This window comes from Procambarus clarkii, chromosome 64, assembly GCF_040958095.1.
Source record: "Procambarus clarkii isolate CNS0578487 chromosome 64, FALCON_Pclarkii_2.0, whole genome shotgun sequence".
Taxonomy (NCBI): Eukaryota; Metazoa; Arthropoda; class Malacostraca; order Decapoda; family Cambaridae; genus Procambarus; species Procambarus clarkii.
Window position 1 is genome coordinate 21,498,327 of NC_091213.1, and position 21,342 is coordinate 21,519,668.

At 39.3% G+C, this 21,342-nt stretch overlaps 1 protein-coding gene across 1 annotated transcript; it reads left to right on the forward strand.

Annotated features, from left to right (window-relative positions):
* The first annotated feature begins 1 nt into the window (after position 1).
* LOC123753304 (ficolin-1-like) lies at positions 2–20,412 on the forward strand. The gene is made up of 5 exons (XM_069309238.1): positions 2–439; positions 720–827; positions 16,279–16,420; positions 17,775–17,981; positions 19,796–20,412. Exons 1-4 carry the CDS (start codon positions 3–5, stop codon positions 17,793–17,795), a joined length of 708 nt encoding a protein of 235 aa, XP_069165339.1. The 5' UTR covers position 2; the 3' UTR covers positions 17,796–17,981; positions 19,796–20,412.
* Positions 20,413–21,342: the final 930 nt, after the last annotated feature.

Below are 21,342 nucleotides of genomic sequence, written 5' to 3' on the forward strand. Positions count from 1 at the left end.
CGATGTCAGCTGTGAGGACAGCAATAGAAGACAACACGACCAACAGGAAACGTCCGCGACACTGCCGAGACCTTCTGACCGCCGGCGACAACGGGGCCGGCATTCGGCAGGTGTACCCGTTCCTCAAACACCCGGATGTCTCCGTCACCGTTTACTGTGACCAAACTGTCGATGGCGGCGGCTGGACCGTATTTCAGAGACGCCGCAACCTTACTGAACGGGAAGATTTCTACCGTACATGGGTCGAGTATCAGCTTGGATTTGGTCATCTAGAGGGCGAGTTCTGGCTGGGTCTCGACCTTCTCCACGAGCTCACTTCTGTCACTCTTCAGGAAATGAGGATTGACCTCAGGGATTATAAGGGAGAACAACGATGGGCAAAGTACGGACGCTTCAATATAGGGTCTCCTGACACAAATTATCGCATCAGCGTCGGAAGGTAAGATTACCATAAATTTTCATTTAACTCTGATAAAATATAGTTTTTTCCATAAGACATCTTTTAAAATAAGCAGTCACTTGCTCTCGAGTCAAGTTTAATCATATGCATTTTTCTATCATACACCATTAGGTGTATGATAGAAAAATATTAAGCCCTAAATGTAAAATGTAACGAGGATTATTTCGACAAAGACGCATCAGTTTTTGTCAGTGTATTATGCTAGTGCTGAGACGGCGTGCTATATAAGGAGAAATGATTAACGTGTTGCCATGACCAGGTACACGGGCGACGCAGGAGATGGGTTGGAAGGCAGCATGCACGATGGGTACCCCTTCTCCACCCACGATGCTGACCACGAAAGTGATAGTTTAAACTGTGCTAGCAAGTATGTATCCTCAGATTCACTTGACTACATGTGAAACATTCAAACTCAACTAGTCCGCTCATTTCTTTTACACTCTTCAAAGACATTTTATAGTCCCTGCACGAGCAAGCTTAGTATCTATGCCCAAGATGGTAAGCTTGGGCATAGATATTTCATGGAATCACCTCACTTTGTGGGACCACGTGAGCAACACAAATGCGAACAAGCTTGAATGGTCCCCCAAGCCAAAATGAAAGTAAAAACTCCACACCCCAGAAGGATTCGAACCCAGACAGCCAGTAGCAATATTCACCATGGCATATCTGGTTCCTTAACCACTCGACCAACGTGACTGAACAAGTAAGGAGATTCGATGAAATATCTATGCCCCAGCTTACCACCAAGTGCTGTCGGGTCGTTGGGGATATAGCCTCGGCTACCAATGACTTTTGTACAGTCACGGTGGTCAAGTGGTTAAGGAACCAGGTACGCCATGGTGCATATTGCTCCTGGCTGTCTGGGTTTGAATCCTTCTAGTAGTCAAAGCCTTCTAGTAGTAACTAGCCTTCTAGTACTTCTAGTACTACATCTAGAAGTAGGGATAACAGTCTAAAGAGGATTTTTTCTTAAATTCCGTTTAGACTGTCAGGTTTCCTAAACAATTTTGCTACTCCCATTTAAGCTGTCCGGTTTCCTTATAATTTTGATAAATCCCGTTTAGCACTTCGGGTTTCCTTATTAATTTCCGATTTTGACTTAAGGAATTCTTACGAGAAAAATAATTTCAGAGATCAGAGAAGTTTGTTAAAGTTTTCTTATGGGAAAAATTCGAGGCTAAAAAGGCCGATCTGGAGTTAAAGGTTTCTTACGATTAAAATTCGAGGCTAAAAGCGTTTGAAAAGCTAATCTACAAACAGCTTTACTCTTATCTAGACAAGCACAATATACTTAGCTCTTGTCAATATGGTTTCAGACGCAATAAAAGCACTAACCATGCACTTATTAGAATGATTAACTTGATACATTTAGCTCTTGATAAATATGAGTTCCCTGTTGGATTATTTGTGGAATTACATAAGGCTTTTGACACTGTCAACCACCAAAACCTTCTTCTTAAATTACATCTTAAATTAAATTAAAATTACATATAACTTCTTAAATTAAATTAACATTTTTATCAAGAGCTGCATGTATCAAGTTAATCATAGTAATAAGTGCATCGTTAGTGCCTTTTTTTGGGTCTGAAGGCATATTGGCAAAAGCTAAGTATATTGTGTTTGGCTAGATAAGAGTAAAGCTGTTTGTAAATTACATTTTCAAATATTTTGGACAAGTTTGGCAGAATTGATATAGGTCTGAATTTGTTGACATCAGTGAGATCACCACATGTAGGGAGTGGGGTTACTCTCGATTTTTTTTTAGAATATCTAGAAAGATTTGGAGTTCAGGTGACTTATTGTAGAGCAATGCAATGGCAGGAGCTAAAAATCTGGAGGCTTTTTTGTAAATTAGAGTTGGTATCTCCGCAAGGGCACTAGACTTAGTTTTAAGGGAAAGGATTATCTCATTAACATCAGTGGAATTAACAGGCGTTAGATACAGAGACTGTGGATAGTTACCTGTAAGGTAGTCTTGAACATTAGTACGAAAGGATTGAATATCATTAACAAGAGATGACCCAATGGATGAGAAGGATCTCTTGAATTCAATAGCAGTATCTGAGGCTGAAAGCAAACCATCATTATTGGACAGGAGTATTGTTTTTTTATTTAAAATCTTTTTTGATATCAATATATATGTGAAATAGTGTTCCGTGTTTTCTTAATGCTACCCTTTATTTGGGTAAATTTATTTTCGTAGTATTTAATTTTGGCTCTCCTAATTATTTAGATAACACTGATGAGTAATTCTTTGAAAATTCTTTGGAGATAATTCCTAACCTATACTTCTTCTCAAGGTCATGTTTTTTTATGAATAGATTTAAGTATCTCCTTTGTTAACCATGGATTATTTAGCCTATGGGCTAAATAGGCCTTCCTATTTATGGTATGGGCCTATACTATTTATTGATAAGGACCAATAGGCCTTCTGCAGTTCTTATGCGGCTCGTATTTATATCCACCTAATTCCCATTCATTTTTCATTTTACCTCACTTCACTTCACCTCTCTCTCTCTTGCCTATATATATGTCCAATACTTGACATGTAAATCATTCCTTCTGAAGATGTATTAGTATACGAAAGTACTTAAGGAAATTCCTGTTTAAATTTTTCCTCCGTGGTCTGACACTATTACATTTTTCATAACGTATTAATTTTCGTGATTTACACACATATATATGCATTGATATGTATATATATATACATATCTAGAGAGAGAGTCAGTACTCCGATTTACACATGAAAATAGTGAAAATAACAGTCTATCCTATCAACATAGGGTTATGCCTGAGCGGTAGAAGTGAGTGCCCCCAAAGATATACAACTAGTGTTCTCAATGCTTATATTCGTCGAGCGCTTACCCACTGCTACGAATGATTCAACGTGAGAAGAGAGTTTAAAAGAATAACTCAGGTACTGGTGAACAACGGATATAGCAACACGGAAATAAACACTGCTATAAGGAGACACCTGGACCGATGCTACAATCCTGAAACTAGAACAGAAACCGCAACACCTCCAATAAAATTATATTACAAATCTTCTATGCACAGTGAACAGAAAAAATAAAAATAATGAAAGAAATAATCCGTAAAGGAGTAAAAAGCACTACTCCTAATCAGAACATAGACCTGATCATATTCTATAAAACAAAGAAGACTACCGACCTCCTTATCAAAAAACAGTCCAAATCCGATGGAGAACCCTTTACAGCAGTCAAGCGTATACATGTACACTTGCTCCCACGAAGGATGTAACCTTCAATCTAAGTACATAGGTATGACGTCGACCAAGCTGACGAGGCGTTTGACCTGTCATCTTCAATCCGGTGCCGCTAGAAATCACACGAGACAAGCCCATGACACAACCTTAACAAGAGAAATGCTGAATAAAAACACTTGTATGATAAACAAAACCCAAGATGTAAGAAGATTACAAATTCTTGAAGCAATCCACAAAAATAGAACAACCTACTATGAATACCCCAAATTTCGGAACTATTTACTCTACCCACAATGAGAGTAAGAACAAGACCGGAACATAACGATGCTAGCATAGAAGACACTGCTCAACATAATAGGTCTATTACATCCGATTAATCATTGTATGTGCTTCGTCTCCTATTTACCCCTTGCTTTTCCTTTATTCTAGTTGGTTTTTCACCTGACCCAGTAATGGTATAAATCTAACGCAATTTGTATTTTCTTATCACTGGAGGAATTGAACCATGTAGGTTCGAGTCGTTGTGCAATTTTATAATAAGTGTAATACATTCCACAGTTATTCACTTCTTTTTCTTCACCTTGAAAATACACACACACACACACACACACACACACACACACACACACACACACACACACACACACACACACACACACACACACACACACACACACACACACACACACACGCGCGACTTTTGTTAGGCCAAAGCTAGAATATGCAGCAGTTGTGTGGTGCCCATATCTTAAGAAGCACATCAACAAACTGGAAAAGGTGCAAAGACATGCTACTAAGTGGCTCCGAGAACTGAAGGGCAAGAACTACGAGGAGAGGTTAGAGGCATTAAATATGCCAAAACTAGACGACAGAAGAAAAAGAAGTGATATGATCACTACAAACAAAATAGTAACAGGAATTGATAAAATCGATAGGGAAGATTTCCTGAGACCTGGAACTTTAAGAACAAGAGGTCATAGATATAAACTAGCTAAACACAGATGCCGAAGAAATATAAGAAAATTCTCTTTCGCAAACAGAGTGGTAGACGGTTGGAACAAGTTAGGGGAGAAGGTGGTGGAGGCCAAGACCGTCAGTAGTTTCAAAGCGTTATATGACAAAGAGTGCTGGGAAGACGGGACACCACGAGCGTAGCTCTCATCCTGTAACTACACTTAGGTAATTACACTTAGGTAATTACACACACACACACACACACACACACACACACACACACACACACACACACACACACACACACACACACACACACACACACACTCTCTATTGAACTTATTGAACTCGAGAAGGGATACCGAAACCAAAAGGTTAGCATACCGAAAGGGAAACTATGAGGGGAAAAGAAAATTCCTAACAGATATAGCATGGGAAACTGAGCTCAGGTGAAAGACGGCCCAAGATATGATGGATTACATCACGCAGAAGTGCAAGGACGCAGCAAACAAGTTTGTCCCAGTCCAAAAGGAAAACAGAGAAATGACAATGAGAAACCCATGGTTTAATCAGAGATGTAGGCTAGCTAAGCAGCAAAGTAAAAGGGCATGGAGAAATTATAAGAATAACAGGACACTGGAGAGCAGAGAAAGATACCAGAATGCCAGGAATGAATATGTCAGGATGAGAAGAGAGGCAGAAAGACAATACGAAAATGACATCGCAAGCAAGGCAAAGACTCAGCCTAAATTGTTGCATAGCCACATCAGGAGAAAAACAACAGTAAAGGAACAGGTTATGAAATTAAGGATAGGGGCGGAAGGATTCACTACAAATGACAAGGAAGTTTGTGAGGAGTTGAATAAGAAATTCCAGGAGGTCTTCACCTTAGAGCAAGGAGAAATCCCAGAGATAAGAGAGGGAATAGCTAACCAGGAACCACTGGAAGACTTTGAGATTACCAGCGGGGAAGTAAGGAAGTGTTTACTAGAGTTGGATGTGACAAAGGCTATAGGCCCAGATGGAATCTCCCCTTGGGTTCTAAAGGAAGGAGCAAGAGAACTGTGCCTACCACTCTCCATAGTGTATAACAAATCACTGGCAACAGGGGAACTGCCAGATATTTGGAAAGCAGCTAACGTAGTCCCGATATACAAGAAAGGGGATAGACAGGAGACACTGAACTACAGGCCAGTGTCCCTAACCTGCATACCATGCAAGCTGATGCAGAAGATTGTGCGAAAAAAACTAGTGGAGCATCTGGAGCGAAGGAACTTTGTAACACAGCATCAACATAGGTTCAGGGATGGCAGGTCCTGCCTCGCAGGGTTACTTGAATTCTACGACCAGGCAACAAAAATAAGGCAAGAAAGAGAAGGGTGGGCAGACTGCATATTTTTGGATTGTCAGAAAGCCTTTGATACAGTGCCACACAAGAGGCTAGTGCGAAAGTTGGAGATGCAGGCTGGAGTGAAAGGGAAGGTACTCCGGCGGATAGAGGAGTACCTATGCAACAGGAGACAACGAGTCTGTGTGAGGGGTGAGGTCTCAGATTGGCGAGACGGTACAAGTGGAGTCCCGCAGGGGTTACTCCTTGGACCTATACTGTTTCTGGTATATGTAAATGATCTCCCAGAGGGTATAGATTCGTTCCTCTCAATGTTTGCCGACGATGCAAAAATTATGAGGAGGATTGAAACAGAGGACGATAGTAGGAGGCTACAAGATGACCTAGATAGACTGAGTGAATGGTCCAACAAATGGCTGTTGAAGTTCAACCCGAGTAAATGCAAAGTAATGAAACTAGGCAGTGGAAACAGGAGGCTAGACACAGGATACAGAATAGGAGATGAAGTACTTAATGAAACAAACAGAGAGAAAGATCTAGGAGTTGATATCACACCAAACCTGTCTCCTGAAGCTCACATAAAGAGAATAACGTCTGCGGCATATGCGAGGCTAGCTAACATCAGAACGGCGTTCAGGAACCTGTGTAAGGAATCATTCAGAATCTTGTACACCACATATGTAAGACCAATCCTGGAGTATGCGACCCCAGCATGGAACCCGTACCTTGTCAAGCACAAGACGAAGCTGGAAAAAGTCAAAAGGTATGCTACTAGACTAGTCCCAGAACTAAGAGGCATGAGTTATGAGGAAAGGCAGCGGGAAATGCACCTTACGACACTGGAAGGCAGAAGAGTAAGGCGGGAATGATCACAACCTACAAAATCCTCAGGGGAATCGACCGGGTAAACAAGGATGAACTATTCAACACTGGAGGGTCGCGAACAAGGGGACACAGGTGGAAGCTGAGTACCCAAATGAGCCACAGAGACATTAGAAAGAACTTTTTCAATGTCAGAGTAGTTAGTAAATGGAATGCACTAGGAAGTGATGTGGTGGAGGCTGACTCCATACACTGCTTCAAATGTAGATATGATAGAGCCCAATAGGCTCAGGAATCTGTACACCAGTTGATTGACGGTTGAGAGGCGGGACCAAAGAGCCAAAGCTCAACCCCCGCAAGCACAATTAGGTGAGTACACACACACACACACACACAAATAGTGTGTGTGTGTAAATCTAGGCGGGATCCAGGAGTCAATGCTTGATCCTGCAGACACAACTAGGTGAGTACACACACACACGGAGTAAGATGGAAGATACTGGAGTTAAGTGATGTAATACAGCTGCAGACACCAGACATTGTTGCACTCACGGAGACAAAACTTGAAGATGTTATTTTAAATGAGGTCATATTCCCAAGGGGCTACTCAATTTGGAAACAGGACAGAAAAATTAAGAAAGGCGGTGGCGTTGCTGTGCTGGTGAAAGAACACCTAAAGGTGAACGAAATAATGACTGCCAATCCATAAGAAGTTGACATAATAGCACTAGAGATCTGCCATGAGGATGATAAACTAAAGATCTTAAATGCATATAGTCCACCACCAAGCAGCACATGGTCAAAGGAGGAGCTACATAGTAAACGAGAAGGTCTTAAAACAATAATGAGAGAGATCATAGCGAGAGCGGAAAACGATAGATCACGACTGTTGATAGTCGGCGACTTTAACTTGAAATCCATAGACTGGGAAGCATGTGAAGCTAAAACAGAAGATTTTTGGACCTGTAAATTTGTAGACCTCATCCTGGAAACATTCTTGTATCAACATGTTAAACAAGCTACGACGATGAGGGAAGGGGACGTTCCCTCCATACTAGATTTGATATTTACCAGGAAGGAGGAAGAAATATTTGACATTCAGTACCTTCCTCCCTTGGGTAAAAGTGACCATGTCTTTTTAGGAATAAAGTATGCAGTGCATTATAATCTGGAAGAAAATAAGAAGGTTGATGCAATTGAAAAACCTGACTTTAGGAGAGGACATTATGGCAACCTTAGAAAAAAAAATTGTGAGTATAATTGGACAGACTTGTTGCTAGGCAAGGAAGTGAATGAGATGTATGTCAAGTTTTGTGAAATATATGATAAAGGCACAAAAAAAAAATATACCAAAACAGAGACGCAGAACTAGGAAACAGGATTGGTTCAACACAAGTTGCGAGAGGGCCAGAGACCAAAAGACACAAAAATGGAATCAATACAGGAAGAGGCCAAACCCCCAAACATACCAGCGATACAAAGATGCGAGAAACAACTACACGGCAGTGAGGAGAGAGGCAGAAAGAAAGTTTGAAAAACGGATTGCAGATAAATGTAAAACAGAACCAGGTCCATTCTATAAGTTCATAAACAACAAATTGCAGGTAAAGGATAATATTCAGACGTTGAAAATTTGAAATAGATTCACGGAAAATGATAAGGGAATGTGTGAAACATTAAACGAAAAGTTCCAAAGTGTGTTTGTACAAAATGAAATCTTCAGGGAACCAGACACAATAAGAATTCCAGAGAACAACATAGAGCACACAGAGATGTCTAGAGACGAAGTGGAAAAAATGTTCAAGGAGCTAAATAAGAACAAAACAGTTGGTCCAGATGGAGTTTCACCATGGGTTCTGAGAGAATGTGCACCTGAGCTCAGCATTCCACTTCAACTGATTTTTCAGGCATCCCTGTTTACAGGAGTTGTAGTTGATGTGTGGAGAAAGGCTAACATAGTTCCAATCTACAAAAGTGAAAGCAGGGATGACCCCCTTAATTATAGACCTGTATCATTGACAAGTGTAATAGTCAAAATATTGGAAAAAATCATTAAAACTAAATAGGTAGAACACCTGGAGAGAAATTATATATCAGACAGACAGTATGGTTTTCGATCTGAAAGATCCTGTGTATCGAATTTACTCAGTTTCTATGATCGAGCAACAGAGATATTTCAGGAAAGAGATGGTTGGGTTGCCTGCATCTATCTGGACCTAAAAAAGGCTTTCGACAAAGTTCCACATAAGAGGTTGTTCTGGTAACTGGAAAATATTGGAGGGGTGACAGGTAAGCTTCTAACATGGATGAAAAATTTTCTGACTGATAGAAAAATGAGGGCAGTGATCAGAGGCAATGTTTCGGACTGGAGAAATGTCACAAGTGGAGTACCACAGGGTTCAGTTCTTGCACCAGTGATGTTTATTGTCTACATAAATGATCTACCAGTTGGTATACAGAATTATATGAACATGTTTGCAGATGATGCTAAGATAATAGGAAGGATAAGAAACTTAGATGATTGTCATGCCCTTCAAGATGACCTGGACAAAATAAGTATATGAAGCACCACTTGGCAAATGGAATTTAATGTTAATAAATGTCATTTTATGGAATGTGGAATAGGAGAACATAGACCTCACACAACCTATATATTATGTGAGAAATCATTAAAGAATTATGATAAAGAAAGAGATCTAGGGGTGGTTCTAGATAGAAAACTATCACCTGAGGACCACATAAAGAATATTGTGCGAGGAGCCTATGCCACGCTTTCTAACTTCAGAATTGCTTTTAAATACATGGATGGCAATATACTAAAGAAATTGTTCACGACTTTTGTTAGGCCAAAGCTAGAATATGCAGCGGTTGTGTGGTGCCCATATCTTAAGAAGCACATCAACAAACTGGAAAAGGTGCAAAGATACGCTACTAAGTGGCTCCCAGAACTGAAGGGCAAGAGCTACGAGGAGCGGTTAGAGGCATTAAATAAGCCAAAACTAGAAGACAGAAGAAAAAGAGGTGATATGATCACAACATACAAAATAGTAAAAGGAATTGATAAAATCGATAGGGAAGATTTCCTGAGACCTGGAACTTTAAGAACAAGAGGTCATAGATTTAAACTAGCTAAACACAGATGCAGAAGAAATATAAGAAAATTCACTTTTGCAAACACAGTGGTAGACGGTTGGAACAAGTTAGGTGAGAAGGTGGTGGAGGCTAAGACCGTTAGTAGTTTCAAAGCGTTATATGACAAAGAGTGCTGTGAAGACGGGACACCACGAGCGTAGCTCTCATCCTGTAACAACACTTAGGTAATTACACACACATACACACACACACACACACACACACACACACACACACACACACACACACACACACACACACAAACATATATATATATATATATATATATATATATATATATATATATATATATATATATATATATATATATATATATATATATATATGTCGTACCTAGTAGCCAGAACGCACTTCTCAGCCTACTATGCAAGGCCCGATTTGCCTAAAAAGCCAAGTTTTCATGAATTAATTGTTTTTCGACTACCTAACCTACCTAACCTAACCTAACTTAACTTTTTCGGCTACCTAACCTAACCTATAAAGAGAGGTTAGGTTAGGTTAGGTAGGGTTGGTTAGGTTCGGTCATATATCTACGTTAATTTTAACTCAAATAAAAAAAAATTGACCTCATACACAATGAAATGGGTAGCTTTATCATTTCGTAAGAAAAAAATTTGAGAAAATATATTATTTCAGGAAAACTTGGCATATTAGGCAAATCGGGCCTTACATAGTAGGCTGAGAAGTGCGTTCTGGCTACTAGGTACGACATATATATATATATATATATATATATATATATATATATATATATATATATATATATATATATATATATATATATATATATATATATATATATATGTTGTACCTAGTAGCCAGAATGCAGTTCTAGGCCTACCATGCATGATCCGATTTGCCTAATAAGCCAAATTTTTCAGAGTTTATATATTTTTCTAATTTTGTTTTTATGAAATGATAAAGCTATCCATTTCAATAGGTATGAGATAATTTTTTTTTAATTTTAGTTAAAACTAACGTAGATATATGACCGAACCTATCCTACCCTACCTAACCTAACCTAACCAATATTAACCCAGCCTAAACTAATATAACTAAGTCAATAATTTACGTTCCTGGTAAAATATAGTAATAATAAATTAGATAAACCAATTAAAAACAAATAATGAAAAATAAAGAAAATCACTCGACCTATTAGGCAAATCGGGCCTTGCATAGTAGGCCAAGAAGTCCATTCTGGCTAAGGCCCGATTTTCCTAATAGGCCGAGTGATTTTCTTTATTTTCAATATTTTTTTTCCAAATAGTTTATTTGAATTATTATTGTTATTTTATATTAACACCATAAACTATTGTCTTATGGGGCGTTATTCCAAAATATGCAATAAATGAAAACTCGTTCAATTTCAATCAAACTTTTTTGACAAGTTGTATATGAAAAGGGTTTCATTTGGTCCAAGTCTCAGCATCGTAGCATAAATAGGAAGGGAGAAAAAAAAATATTGAATTATGTGTCAAAAATTTTCCAAAATAGTCAAAAACGATTATCCAACAAAAATGTCAACTGAAATCATGTCTATGACTCTCAGCTATCACAATAGCATGTAATAAAAACAAATTATTATTAGTTTTATTAAAAAAAAAATTAGTTAAAAAAAGGCAAAAAAAAAGTAAAAAAAAAAATTTTACCTTTTTTTTTTTTTTTATCTCTCTCTTTTGTTTACAGGGCGATTTGCATGAAACTTATACACCTGACTGCACGTACGCCTATCTGTAAGGGTGCCTATTTTGGAAGAAAATTGGTTGATGTCAACTACAGCCACAGAGGGCAACACCTTAGACTTTATTTTTTACTCACTTGAATGTTTATGTTACTTGAAAATGAATATCTCTTTCATTTTTTTATTCAATTTACATGAAACTTACACATTATATGTAAATTTTATGTCTCTAAAATCGTAAGGAAGCGTTTTATCCTGAGTTTATTTATTGACTTTATAATAGCAATAAACATGATATATTTGCATAATTTTGGGGGGGAACTTAGACTATTTGTATTAGGAAAACTAATGACGTTTTGGAAAATCCCTTGCAAGAGATCTTTTATTATATGTTAATGTGTCAGAAAAGTGTCATAGAATGATTATATCTGAAAGGTGTGGTTGTAAACTTACACTTGAATATGTGTAAATTTCGTTGAAAAAAATTATAAAATTAAAAATCTCCCTTACTATTTAGGCTACAGTACTGAAACTTAGAACAATTGCAGCCCTTTTCATATACAACTAGTCAAAAATAATGGTTGACACTGAACAACAACTTTACTGTACCCGAATGGAGGCCCCTTAGTTGTGTTAGTTTAGGTTAGGTTAAGAAGGGTTAGATAGGGTTGGTTAGGTACGGTCATATATCTTCGTTAGTTTTAACTCACAATCAGCGACAACAGAAAATTAGGTACCCAAGTCAGCAAGAAAATTGAAGAGGGGCACAGTCGGGGCACTCAGGTTGATCACAAGTGAGGACAAAATTTTGCCCAGGGATGAAACCACAGCCCAAGCACTGAGAGAAAAACACCCCCCTCAGAGCCGTAGGTGGACCTGCACTGCAGGTCAGGGTCCCCCCTAACCAGGAACCTCTCATCCTCCGGGAGTCAGAGGTTTATAAAGCTATCGTTTCATTTCCCCCGGGCTCCTTAGGAGGCTACACAGGGGTAAGACCTCCACATGTGAAGGAAATGGTGAACCCTGTTCTTTGCCCAGCGGCAGAAGCGCTCCTGACAGAAATCACAACGTTTGTCAACAACTGCCTTGCCGGGTTAATCCCTGATGAAATCAAACCAATCTTCTTTGGTGCATCCCTATATGCCCTGAAAAAGAAGGGGGAAGGGATCAGACCCATTGCCGTTGATAATATTCTTTGCCGCCTAGTTGCAAGGGCTGCTGTCAGGAGTATCCGAATGGAAGCAGCCAACATGCTGCAACCCAACCAGCTGGGGTTTGGAGTCCTCCAAGGCTGTGAAGCAGCGGCTCATGCTGCACGAGCATACATTAGCTCTCTTACTGAAGACCAGGCAGTAGTAAAATTAGATTTTAAAAAAGCCTTCAACTCGGTCAAAAGGGAAGCAATCTTCACTGCAGTCCAGGAACATTACCCAAGCACTCTCCCGTTTGTGTCAGCAAGCTTCAGCAAAGACTCAACCCTCCTGTTTGGCAAACATGAAGTCACCTCAGCAGATGGAATTCATCAGGGAGACCCACTTGCACCCTTCCTCTTTTGCATAGCGGTTCGAGAAATTACAACCAGACTGTCCAGTGAGCTCAACATCTGGTTCCTGGATGATGGCACTCTGGCAGGCACACAAGATTCCCTGCTGGAAGACCTGCAGCTGGTGAAGACACGGGGGAAGACCATGGGTCTCGTTCTTAACCCCTCCAAGTGTGAAATTATTCCAACCAGTGAGGTAATTATTAGAACAGTGAAATCAGTTTTACCAGATGCCTCAGTCATTAAACCCACCGACAGCACACTACTTGGAGCACCTCTGGGCCACAATGCCATTGCTGCAGTCCTTGACGAAAAGTTTAACGACCTAAAGAGGATGGAAGCGAGAATAGGGAACTTGGACTCCCATGATGACCTCTACCTTCTCACAAAGTGCCTTACCTCGCCCAGGCTAACATATTTCTTAAGGAGTGCACCCACTTTTGGCAACCCACTTCTAAATCAATATGATGAGCTCCTCAGGTCAATATTCAGGAAGGCGCTCAACTTAGATTTAGATGACAGTCAGTGGGACCAAGCAACACTACCAGTGAGATTTGGGGGGATAGGCATACGAAAGGCAACTGAGGTAGCACTTTCAGCATTCTTATCCTCATGTACAGCAGCCAACGAATTGGTAGGGCAGATCCTACCAGAGCGTATGAGAGAGACAGCGGGAACTCATGATCAAACGTTCATCGAAGCAGCCAGACAATGGGACACCACTGTGCACACTCAACCCCGACCACAAATCCCAAAAGACCACAAGCAGGCCCACTGGGATAGTCCCATAATGGAAAAGACTGTCACAGCAATGATTGACAATGCTGATGCTGAAAACAAAGCCTGCCTCCTAGAGGTAACAGCACCCCACGCCTGGGATTTTTTATTTGCTGTGCCCAATACAGCCCTGGGAACTCGCCTCAGTCATGACACTCTCCGCATTGGAGTTGCTCTTCGCCTTGCCGCCTCCATCCTCACTGAACACAGGTGCATCTGCGGAACTGCGATGGACGACCAATATGGTCGTCATGGTCTGGTATGTCGTAAATCAAAGGGTAAGAGTGCAAGACATGAAGAAGTCAACGACATCATCAAGAGGAGCCTCGCCACAGCTCGCTGCCCGGCACAAAGAGCAACCCGTTCTCACACAAGACAGTACATATATGACTAGTGCTTAAAGTCAATATGTGGAATGTGATTTAGTACATATGTGATATATTCCCAGTTAACTTTTTTACCAAGGCTCAAACTCTTCCTCACGTACCAATTTACGTCTCACAGTACTCGTCCATCAACGTAGATAGCTGAATAGTCGTGATTGGTTCAATTATAACGAAAATTGTAGTTTTCAGGTCCCACATGGGTTGTGAAATTCACCTACTATTGTCCATGCTCTTATAATATTACAGATCAGCTACATCCTATTGAAGGCTCGTAGTTTTGTTTTGAGAAATATTAGTTGTTCTTAGTAAATTATAATAAGCACAATAAATTATTACATAGAATAAGTGCTTCACCAATCAATATTATATACCATAGTTTGTGCTTTAGAAATCTTTAAAGAATGTTTTGTAGGAACGCTAACAGAAAACGATGTTATGTTGGAATGTATATAGGGTAAACTACTGCAAACAGGATGGTATGGTGTGGATTATTGGAAACTATAGGATTAGTATAGGGTCCACTACCACCTGTTAGGTGGGTAAGGGGTCCAATAACACCCGCAGGATGAGTATGGGGGTCACATCCACCCACAGGAATGGTATGGGGATCACTTCCACCCACAGGAAGGGTATGGGATCCAATACCATCCACTGGATGTGTATTGCGTCCACTACCACCGACAGGATGGGTATGGGCTCACAACCACCCACAGGATAGGTATGGGGTCCAATACCACCCACAGGATGAGTATGGGGTCCACTATAACCCACAGGATGGGTATGGCGCTCCAACCACCCACAGAATAAGTATGGGGTACAATAACACCCACTGGATATGTATGGCATCCATTGCCCCCACAGGATGACTATAGGGTACAGTATCGCCCACAGGATTAGTATATAGGGTTCACTGCCGCCCACAGAGTCGGTATGGGGTCCACCGCCACCCACAGGGTCGGTATGGGGTCCACTACCGCCCACAGGGTCGCTATGAAGTCAACTACCGTCCACAGGGTCGGTAGGGGTCCACTACCGCCCACAGGGTCGGCAGGGGGTCCACTGCCACCCACTGGGTCGGTAGGGGGTCCACTGCCGCCCACAGGATCGATAGGGGGTCCACTGCCGCCCACAGGGTCGATATGGGGGGGGTCCACTACCGCCCACAGGATCGATAGGGGGTCCACTGCCGCCCACAGGGTCGGTAGGGGGTCCACTGCCGCCCACACGTTCGGTAGGGGTCCACTGCCGCCCACAGGGTCGGTAGGGGGTCCACTGCCGCCCACAGGATCGATAGGGGGTCCACTGCCGCCCACAGGGTCGATAGGGGGTCCCTTACCGCCCACAGGGTCTCTATGAAGTCAACTACCGCCCATAGTGTTTGTATAGTGTCCACTATCGCCCATAGTGTTATTATGGGGTCCACTACCCCTCATAGGGTCGGTATGGGGGTCCATTACTACCCACAGGGTGTGTCTGGGGTCTATTTTGGCAATACTGCTTTTCCAATCTCATTTGTTGTTCAATGTAAAATATTTGTTGCTCGACTTGCAACAATTTATATATATATATATATATATATATATATATAGTATAGTGCCTTTGCAATAATGTACCAATGTGTGTATTTTCATAACTCGTTTTAAATTGTTGAAAAATAAATAACTACATTGTGAATGCAAGTCAATGTTTACATGCTAAATCAGAGTTGCCAGATTCCGCTTAAAATAGCAAATTGTGCTTATTTTCAAAGCTTGAGAATTTAGCTTTAAAGTAGTTAAAAAACTACGAATTTCGCAATTTGCTATGTACTTTAGTGTACTATTTTAAAATAAGGTTGGTTTTTAAGCTGCAAGTCATATGAATCTCAAAAAAAAGTATATTATTAACAATCTTATCTCCATAGTTCACTAGTTTCTGTAAATCAGATCTGGTAACTGTAGGCCAAGTACTGGAAGACTCAAGACACAATGTGTTGAAGCTATTCTCTTTGAAGAAGTCATCTCGACAGGATCTTCCAGCTCCAGCTATAAACTTCACCAAACATGGATCTACCTAGTACATCAAATGGTAAGGAATTACTAAACTGTACAAAGTTTTATGCTAGAACATTTGTTACAGTCCCCTGTTCTATGTGTACTCCATCACATAGTGACGGAGTATGTGGGAATAATTTTGTTAACACTGTCCATTTGACATGGTGGTGGTGTATGGTGCTGGTGGTGTATGGTGCTGGTGGAGTATGATGCTGATGGTGTATGATGCTGATGGTGTATGATGCTGATGGTGTATGATGCTGATGGTGTATGATGCTGGTGTATGGTGCTGGTGGTGTATGATGCTGGTGGTGTATGATTCTGGTGGAGTATGATGCTGATGGTGTATGATGCTGATGGTGTATGATGCTGATGGTGTATGATGCTGATGGTGTATGATGCTGGTGGTGTATGGTGCTGGTGGTGTATGATGCTGGTGGTGTATGGTGCTGGTGGTGTATGATGCTGGTGGTGTATGGTGCTGGTGGTGTATGGTGCTGGTGGTGTATGGTGTATGATGCTGGTGGTGTATTATGCTGATGGTGTATGATGCTGGTGATGTATGATGCTGATGGTGTATGATGCTGGTGGTGTATGATGCTGGTGGTGTATGATGCTGGTGGTGTATGGTGCTGTTGGTGTATGATGCTGGTGGTGTATGGTGCTGGTGGTGTTTGATGGTGGTGGTGAATCTGACACTGTCATATACATATATATATATATATATATATATATATATATATATATATATATATATATATATATATATATATATATATATATATATATATATGAGGGGTACCACCTCTGGTGCAAGTGTAGGGACCCATAGCCTCGGAGAAGAAAATAAAGAGTACTCAGAGAAGACCTTGTGGATCCTCACTGAACACTTTCATATTTTCTTCTCCTACCACCCTTATTCTTTTGGTATGTGTGTATATTTATCTAACTTTATTGAAAACGTCATTACACAAAAAAAGTTACAATATTGATTATATATATATATATATATATATATATATATATATATTATATATATATATATAATATATATATATATAATATATATATATATATAATTTGTTTTTCTTCCAATAATATAGTATTCGCTTGAAATTAACAGCCTGGTCAATCAGGCTGTTGGATTCAACTCCTCTCAGTTTTGTTATACGAGTTACAGCATGGTTAATCACATCCAAAATTAAAGTTATTTCCAGATGCAGTCCTAAAATTTTTAACATTGCTCTCACTAGTGTTAATGTAGATTATTTCATAATTTAAATAATATATTTAATTACTGTAGTACATTTTAACAACAATTTAACTTATAATTTTTGCAGCATAGGTCATTTGAATATAAGTATTTTATTAGAAACTATTTCCTTCAGGTCTTCAGGGAAAATTCTTGAGGAGATGCACAAACTGCAAAACAATGTGTGCATGTCCGAAGCAATGTTTGCAAGTTCTGCCAGTGTGACTTCCGAAACAGTAGAGAATTAATGAAGAAAGAAGAGGAAGCCCGTTTTCTACTTAAAGGCTAGAAGGCTTTAGAACGAAATACAGCAAGCCGGGTTCTACGAAGGATTGAAAATCAGGTATTGAAGTTTGTCTACATCTGTTGTATTCATTTGTATTCTTCTTATGCTGAACTTGCTTGATAAGGTATAGAATCAACATGAATAATGCTGTACAGTACTTACATACTATTTGTTTATTTATTTATATACAAGTTAGCACACTGGGATTATGAGAGTACATAGCATTGATGTTTTTACATTCTTGTAAAGCCACTAGCACACATAGTGTTTTGGGCAGGTCCTTAATCTAACAGATAATTTTAAATAGGCAATTTAAAGCTTAAATGGAAAAAAATTGGCTGGTACATTGTAAGAAAGTATCACAAAGATTACTATGTACATTAAAGTAAAATTTGAGGGTTATCAACATATAAATTGTAGCATAATTTGAGGAATATTTCAAGGTATAATATAGTAAGATATGCATTCAATATAACAATCATGATATAAGGTGATAGCAATGATTACAATGGAAAAGTTGTATGGTTTAGGCACATATATTCTGGCATTGGATTTCATAAGATACAGTGCGAGTTTAATACACTAGTTAGGAAACTATCAAGAAAAAATTTAGGTACTTTTTGGTTTTATTTTTTAAAATGGCAGAAGTTGGACAGTTTTTAAATTTGTTAGCGAGTGAGTTCCATAGACAAGGTCCCTTTATTTGCATAGTGTATTTACACAGAATAACTTTGACTCTGGGGATATCAAAGATATATATATATATATATATATATATATATATATATATATATATATATATATATATATATATATATATATATATATGTCGTACCTAATAGCCAGAACGCACTTCTCAGCCTACTATTCAAGACCCGATTTGCCTAATAAGCCAAGTTTTCATGAATTAATGTTTTTTCGTCTACCTAACCTACCTAACCTAACCTAACCTAGCTTTTTTTGGCTACCTAACCTAACCTTACCTATAAATATAGGTTAGGTTAGGTTAGGTAGGGTTGGTTAGGTTCGGTCATATATCTACGTTAATTTTAACTCCAATAAAAAAAATTGACCTCATACATAGAGAAAAGGGTTGCTTTATCATTTCATAAGAAAAAAATTATAGTAAATATATTAATTCAGGAAAACTTGGCTTATTAGGCAAATCGGGCCTTGAATAGTAGGCTGAGAAGTGAGTTCTGGCTACTAGGTACGACATATATATATATATATATATATATATATATATATATATAATTTCAATTCAATCATCTCTGTCATTGATGTATATGGCAAAAAGTGTGTGGCCCAATACAGCACTATGTCTTAACGTAATGGGTCCAAGGGCCCATAAGGTCTCGACAGCATTAAGGGCCCTTTAGCAAACCAGTGTGCTGGGGCCCCTATGACACCCATGACGTCTTTGTATCATTTCAAGTTTGTACATGTACTTCTTAAGATATGGGCACCATACAACTGCTGCATATTCTAGCTTTTGTCTAAAAAAATCATGAACAATTTATTTATTATTTATCCATGAATGCCAGAACTAAACCCTGTGGTACTCCACTCGTGACATTTCTCCAGTCCAATACATTGCCTCTGATTACTGCCCTCATTTTTCTGTCAGTTTGAAATTTTTTAATCCATGTTAGAAGCTTACCTGTCACCCCTCCAATATGTTCCAGTTTCCAGAACAAACTCTTATGTGGAATTCTGTTGAATGCCTCTTTTAGGTCCAGATAGATGCAGTCAACCCAACCATATCTTCCTGTAAAATTTCTGCGGCTCGATCATAGTAACTGATTAAATTTGTTACACAGGATCTTCCATTCAAAATTTTTTATTTTTTATTTTTATTTTTTTTCCAGCACGCACAAGGAAGCTTGATGCAGATAAACTTACATTAGGATCAGAAGGTGATAGCGATAATGCCTTGGAAAAAAATCCTGACGAGCTACAAGTGCAGCAGGTGCATAAAGTCCAAAAAGTACCGCAGGTGCAAGAAATTCAACAAGTACAAAAAGTTCCGCAGGTGGAACATTTACAAAAAGTTCCGCAGGTGCAACAAGGGCTACCATTAGCAATCATTCAGAAACAGCAAGAAGTACAAGTAGTAAAATTTGAACCACAGGGAACTACACCAGGAAAACAGTGTAGTAACAACGGAATGGGAATTTTAAAATACCTGAGGAAACAGGTAAAAAAGGACAAACAATAGAAATGGTTCCTTACACCTTATTATTTGGTAGTTTATAGGTATTTTACTTATAATACTTTATATTATGTCTACAGTTTATAATTTAGTTTACAGTTAATTTACTTTTCAACTTCCATATCTTACATGAAGGATTTTTACTGTTTTTCATTTTTAAAACCTTATTAGTATCATTTATAGTTTAGTGTCAATTCACTTATAATACAATATATGGAATAATTTACTAAATTCATTTAACTATAATAAATTTAAATAAACATTTTTACCCCAGGATGAGTTTCAGTCACCCTACCCAAAAAATTAATGTTTCTTTATTACTAATCTTGTGAGAGGTAGCTTATTGTGCAGCCCATACTCATTCTGTGAGTGTTAGTTTATTGTGCACCCCATAGTCATCATGTCACCCAAGCCTGCTGCAGCTGCACCTGAGGGGTGGTGTAGGGAACCATTAGTGTACTATTATGATTTGAGAGAGAGAATGCTCTGTGGACAGAGCATCAATATGGCTTAAGGCATTGAGCTTTGCCTCAAGATGAAGCTTGGGCTGATCTCTGATTTGCTTCTGGGAGTCTTCATTTACGTGCACCCCATACTCAACCACTTTGTAGTAATTAGCGACCATTTCCTTGAATTAACTGCTTGAACTTTTTCAATATATCAATAAGGTTAATTTGTATAAAGTATATAGTATTTAATTAACCTAAATGTATGATTCCGAGATATATCAAATGTGTTCACAGAGAAATCACAGTATCGTGATATATCACGGGAACTGTGATGAGGGTTTGAACCCCATGCACTGAGTGCTCTCAGATGCATGCTCTAGTTCACTACGCCACGACATGGTCAGATGAATTGCAACTTGGAGTACTACTGCACCCACAAGGATCCCAAGGCTTCCACTGAAGCCAAACCAGGTTTCACACAATTCCCCCATGAACTCGGTCTCTGTCATTCAGTAGTTCTGCCTTTGATGCCCCCATTTCAATGTCTTTCTCCATGTATTGATATATCACAATAATATGAATTCTATGTGTATTGAAAGGGCCATCAGAGGTAAAACTACTGGAGGACACAGACCAAGTACATGGGAAACTGCATGCACAACCGCCCATGGAATGGGTATGGGGGTGCATAATTAACAAAAATTGAATTGTGGGTTCATTAGTACCCTAGGTTGCAATTCTTTTGACCATGTTG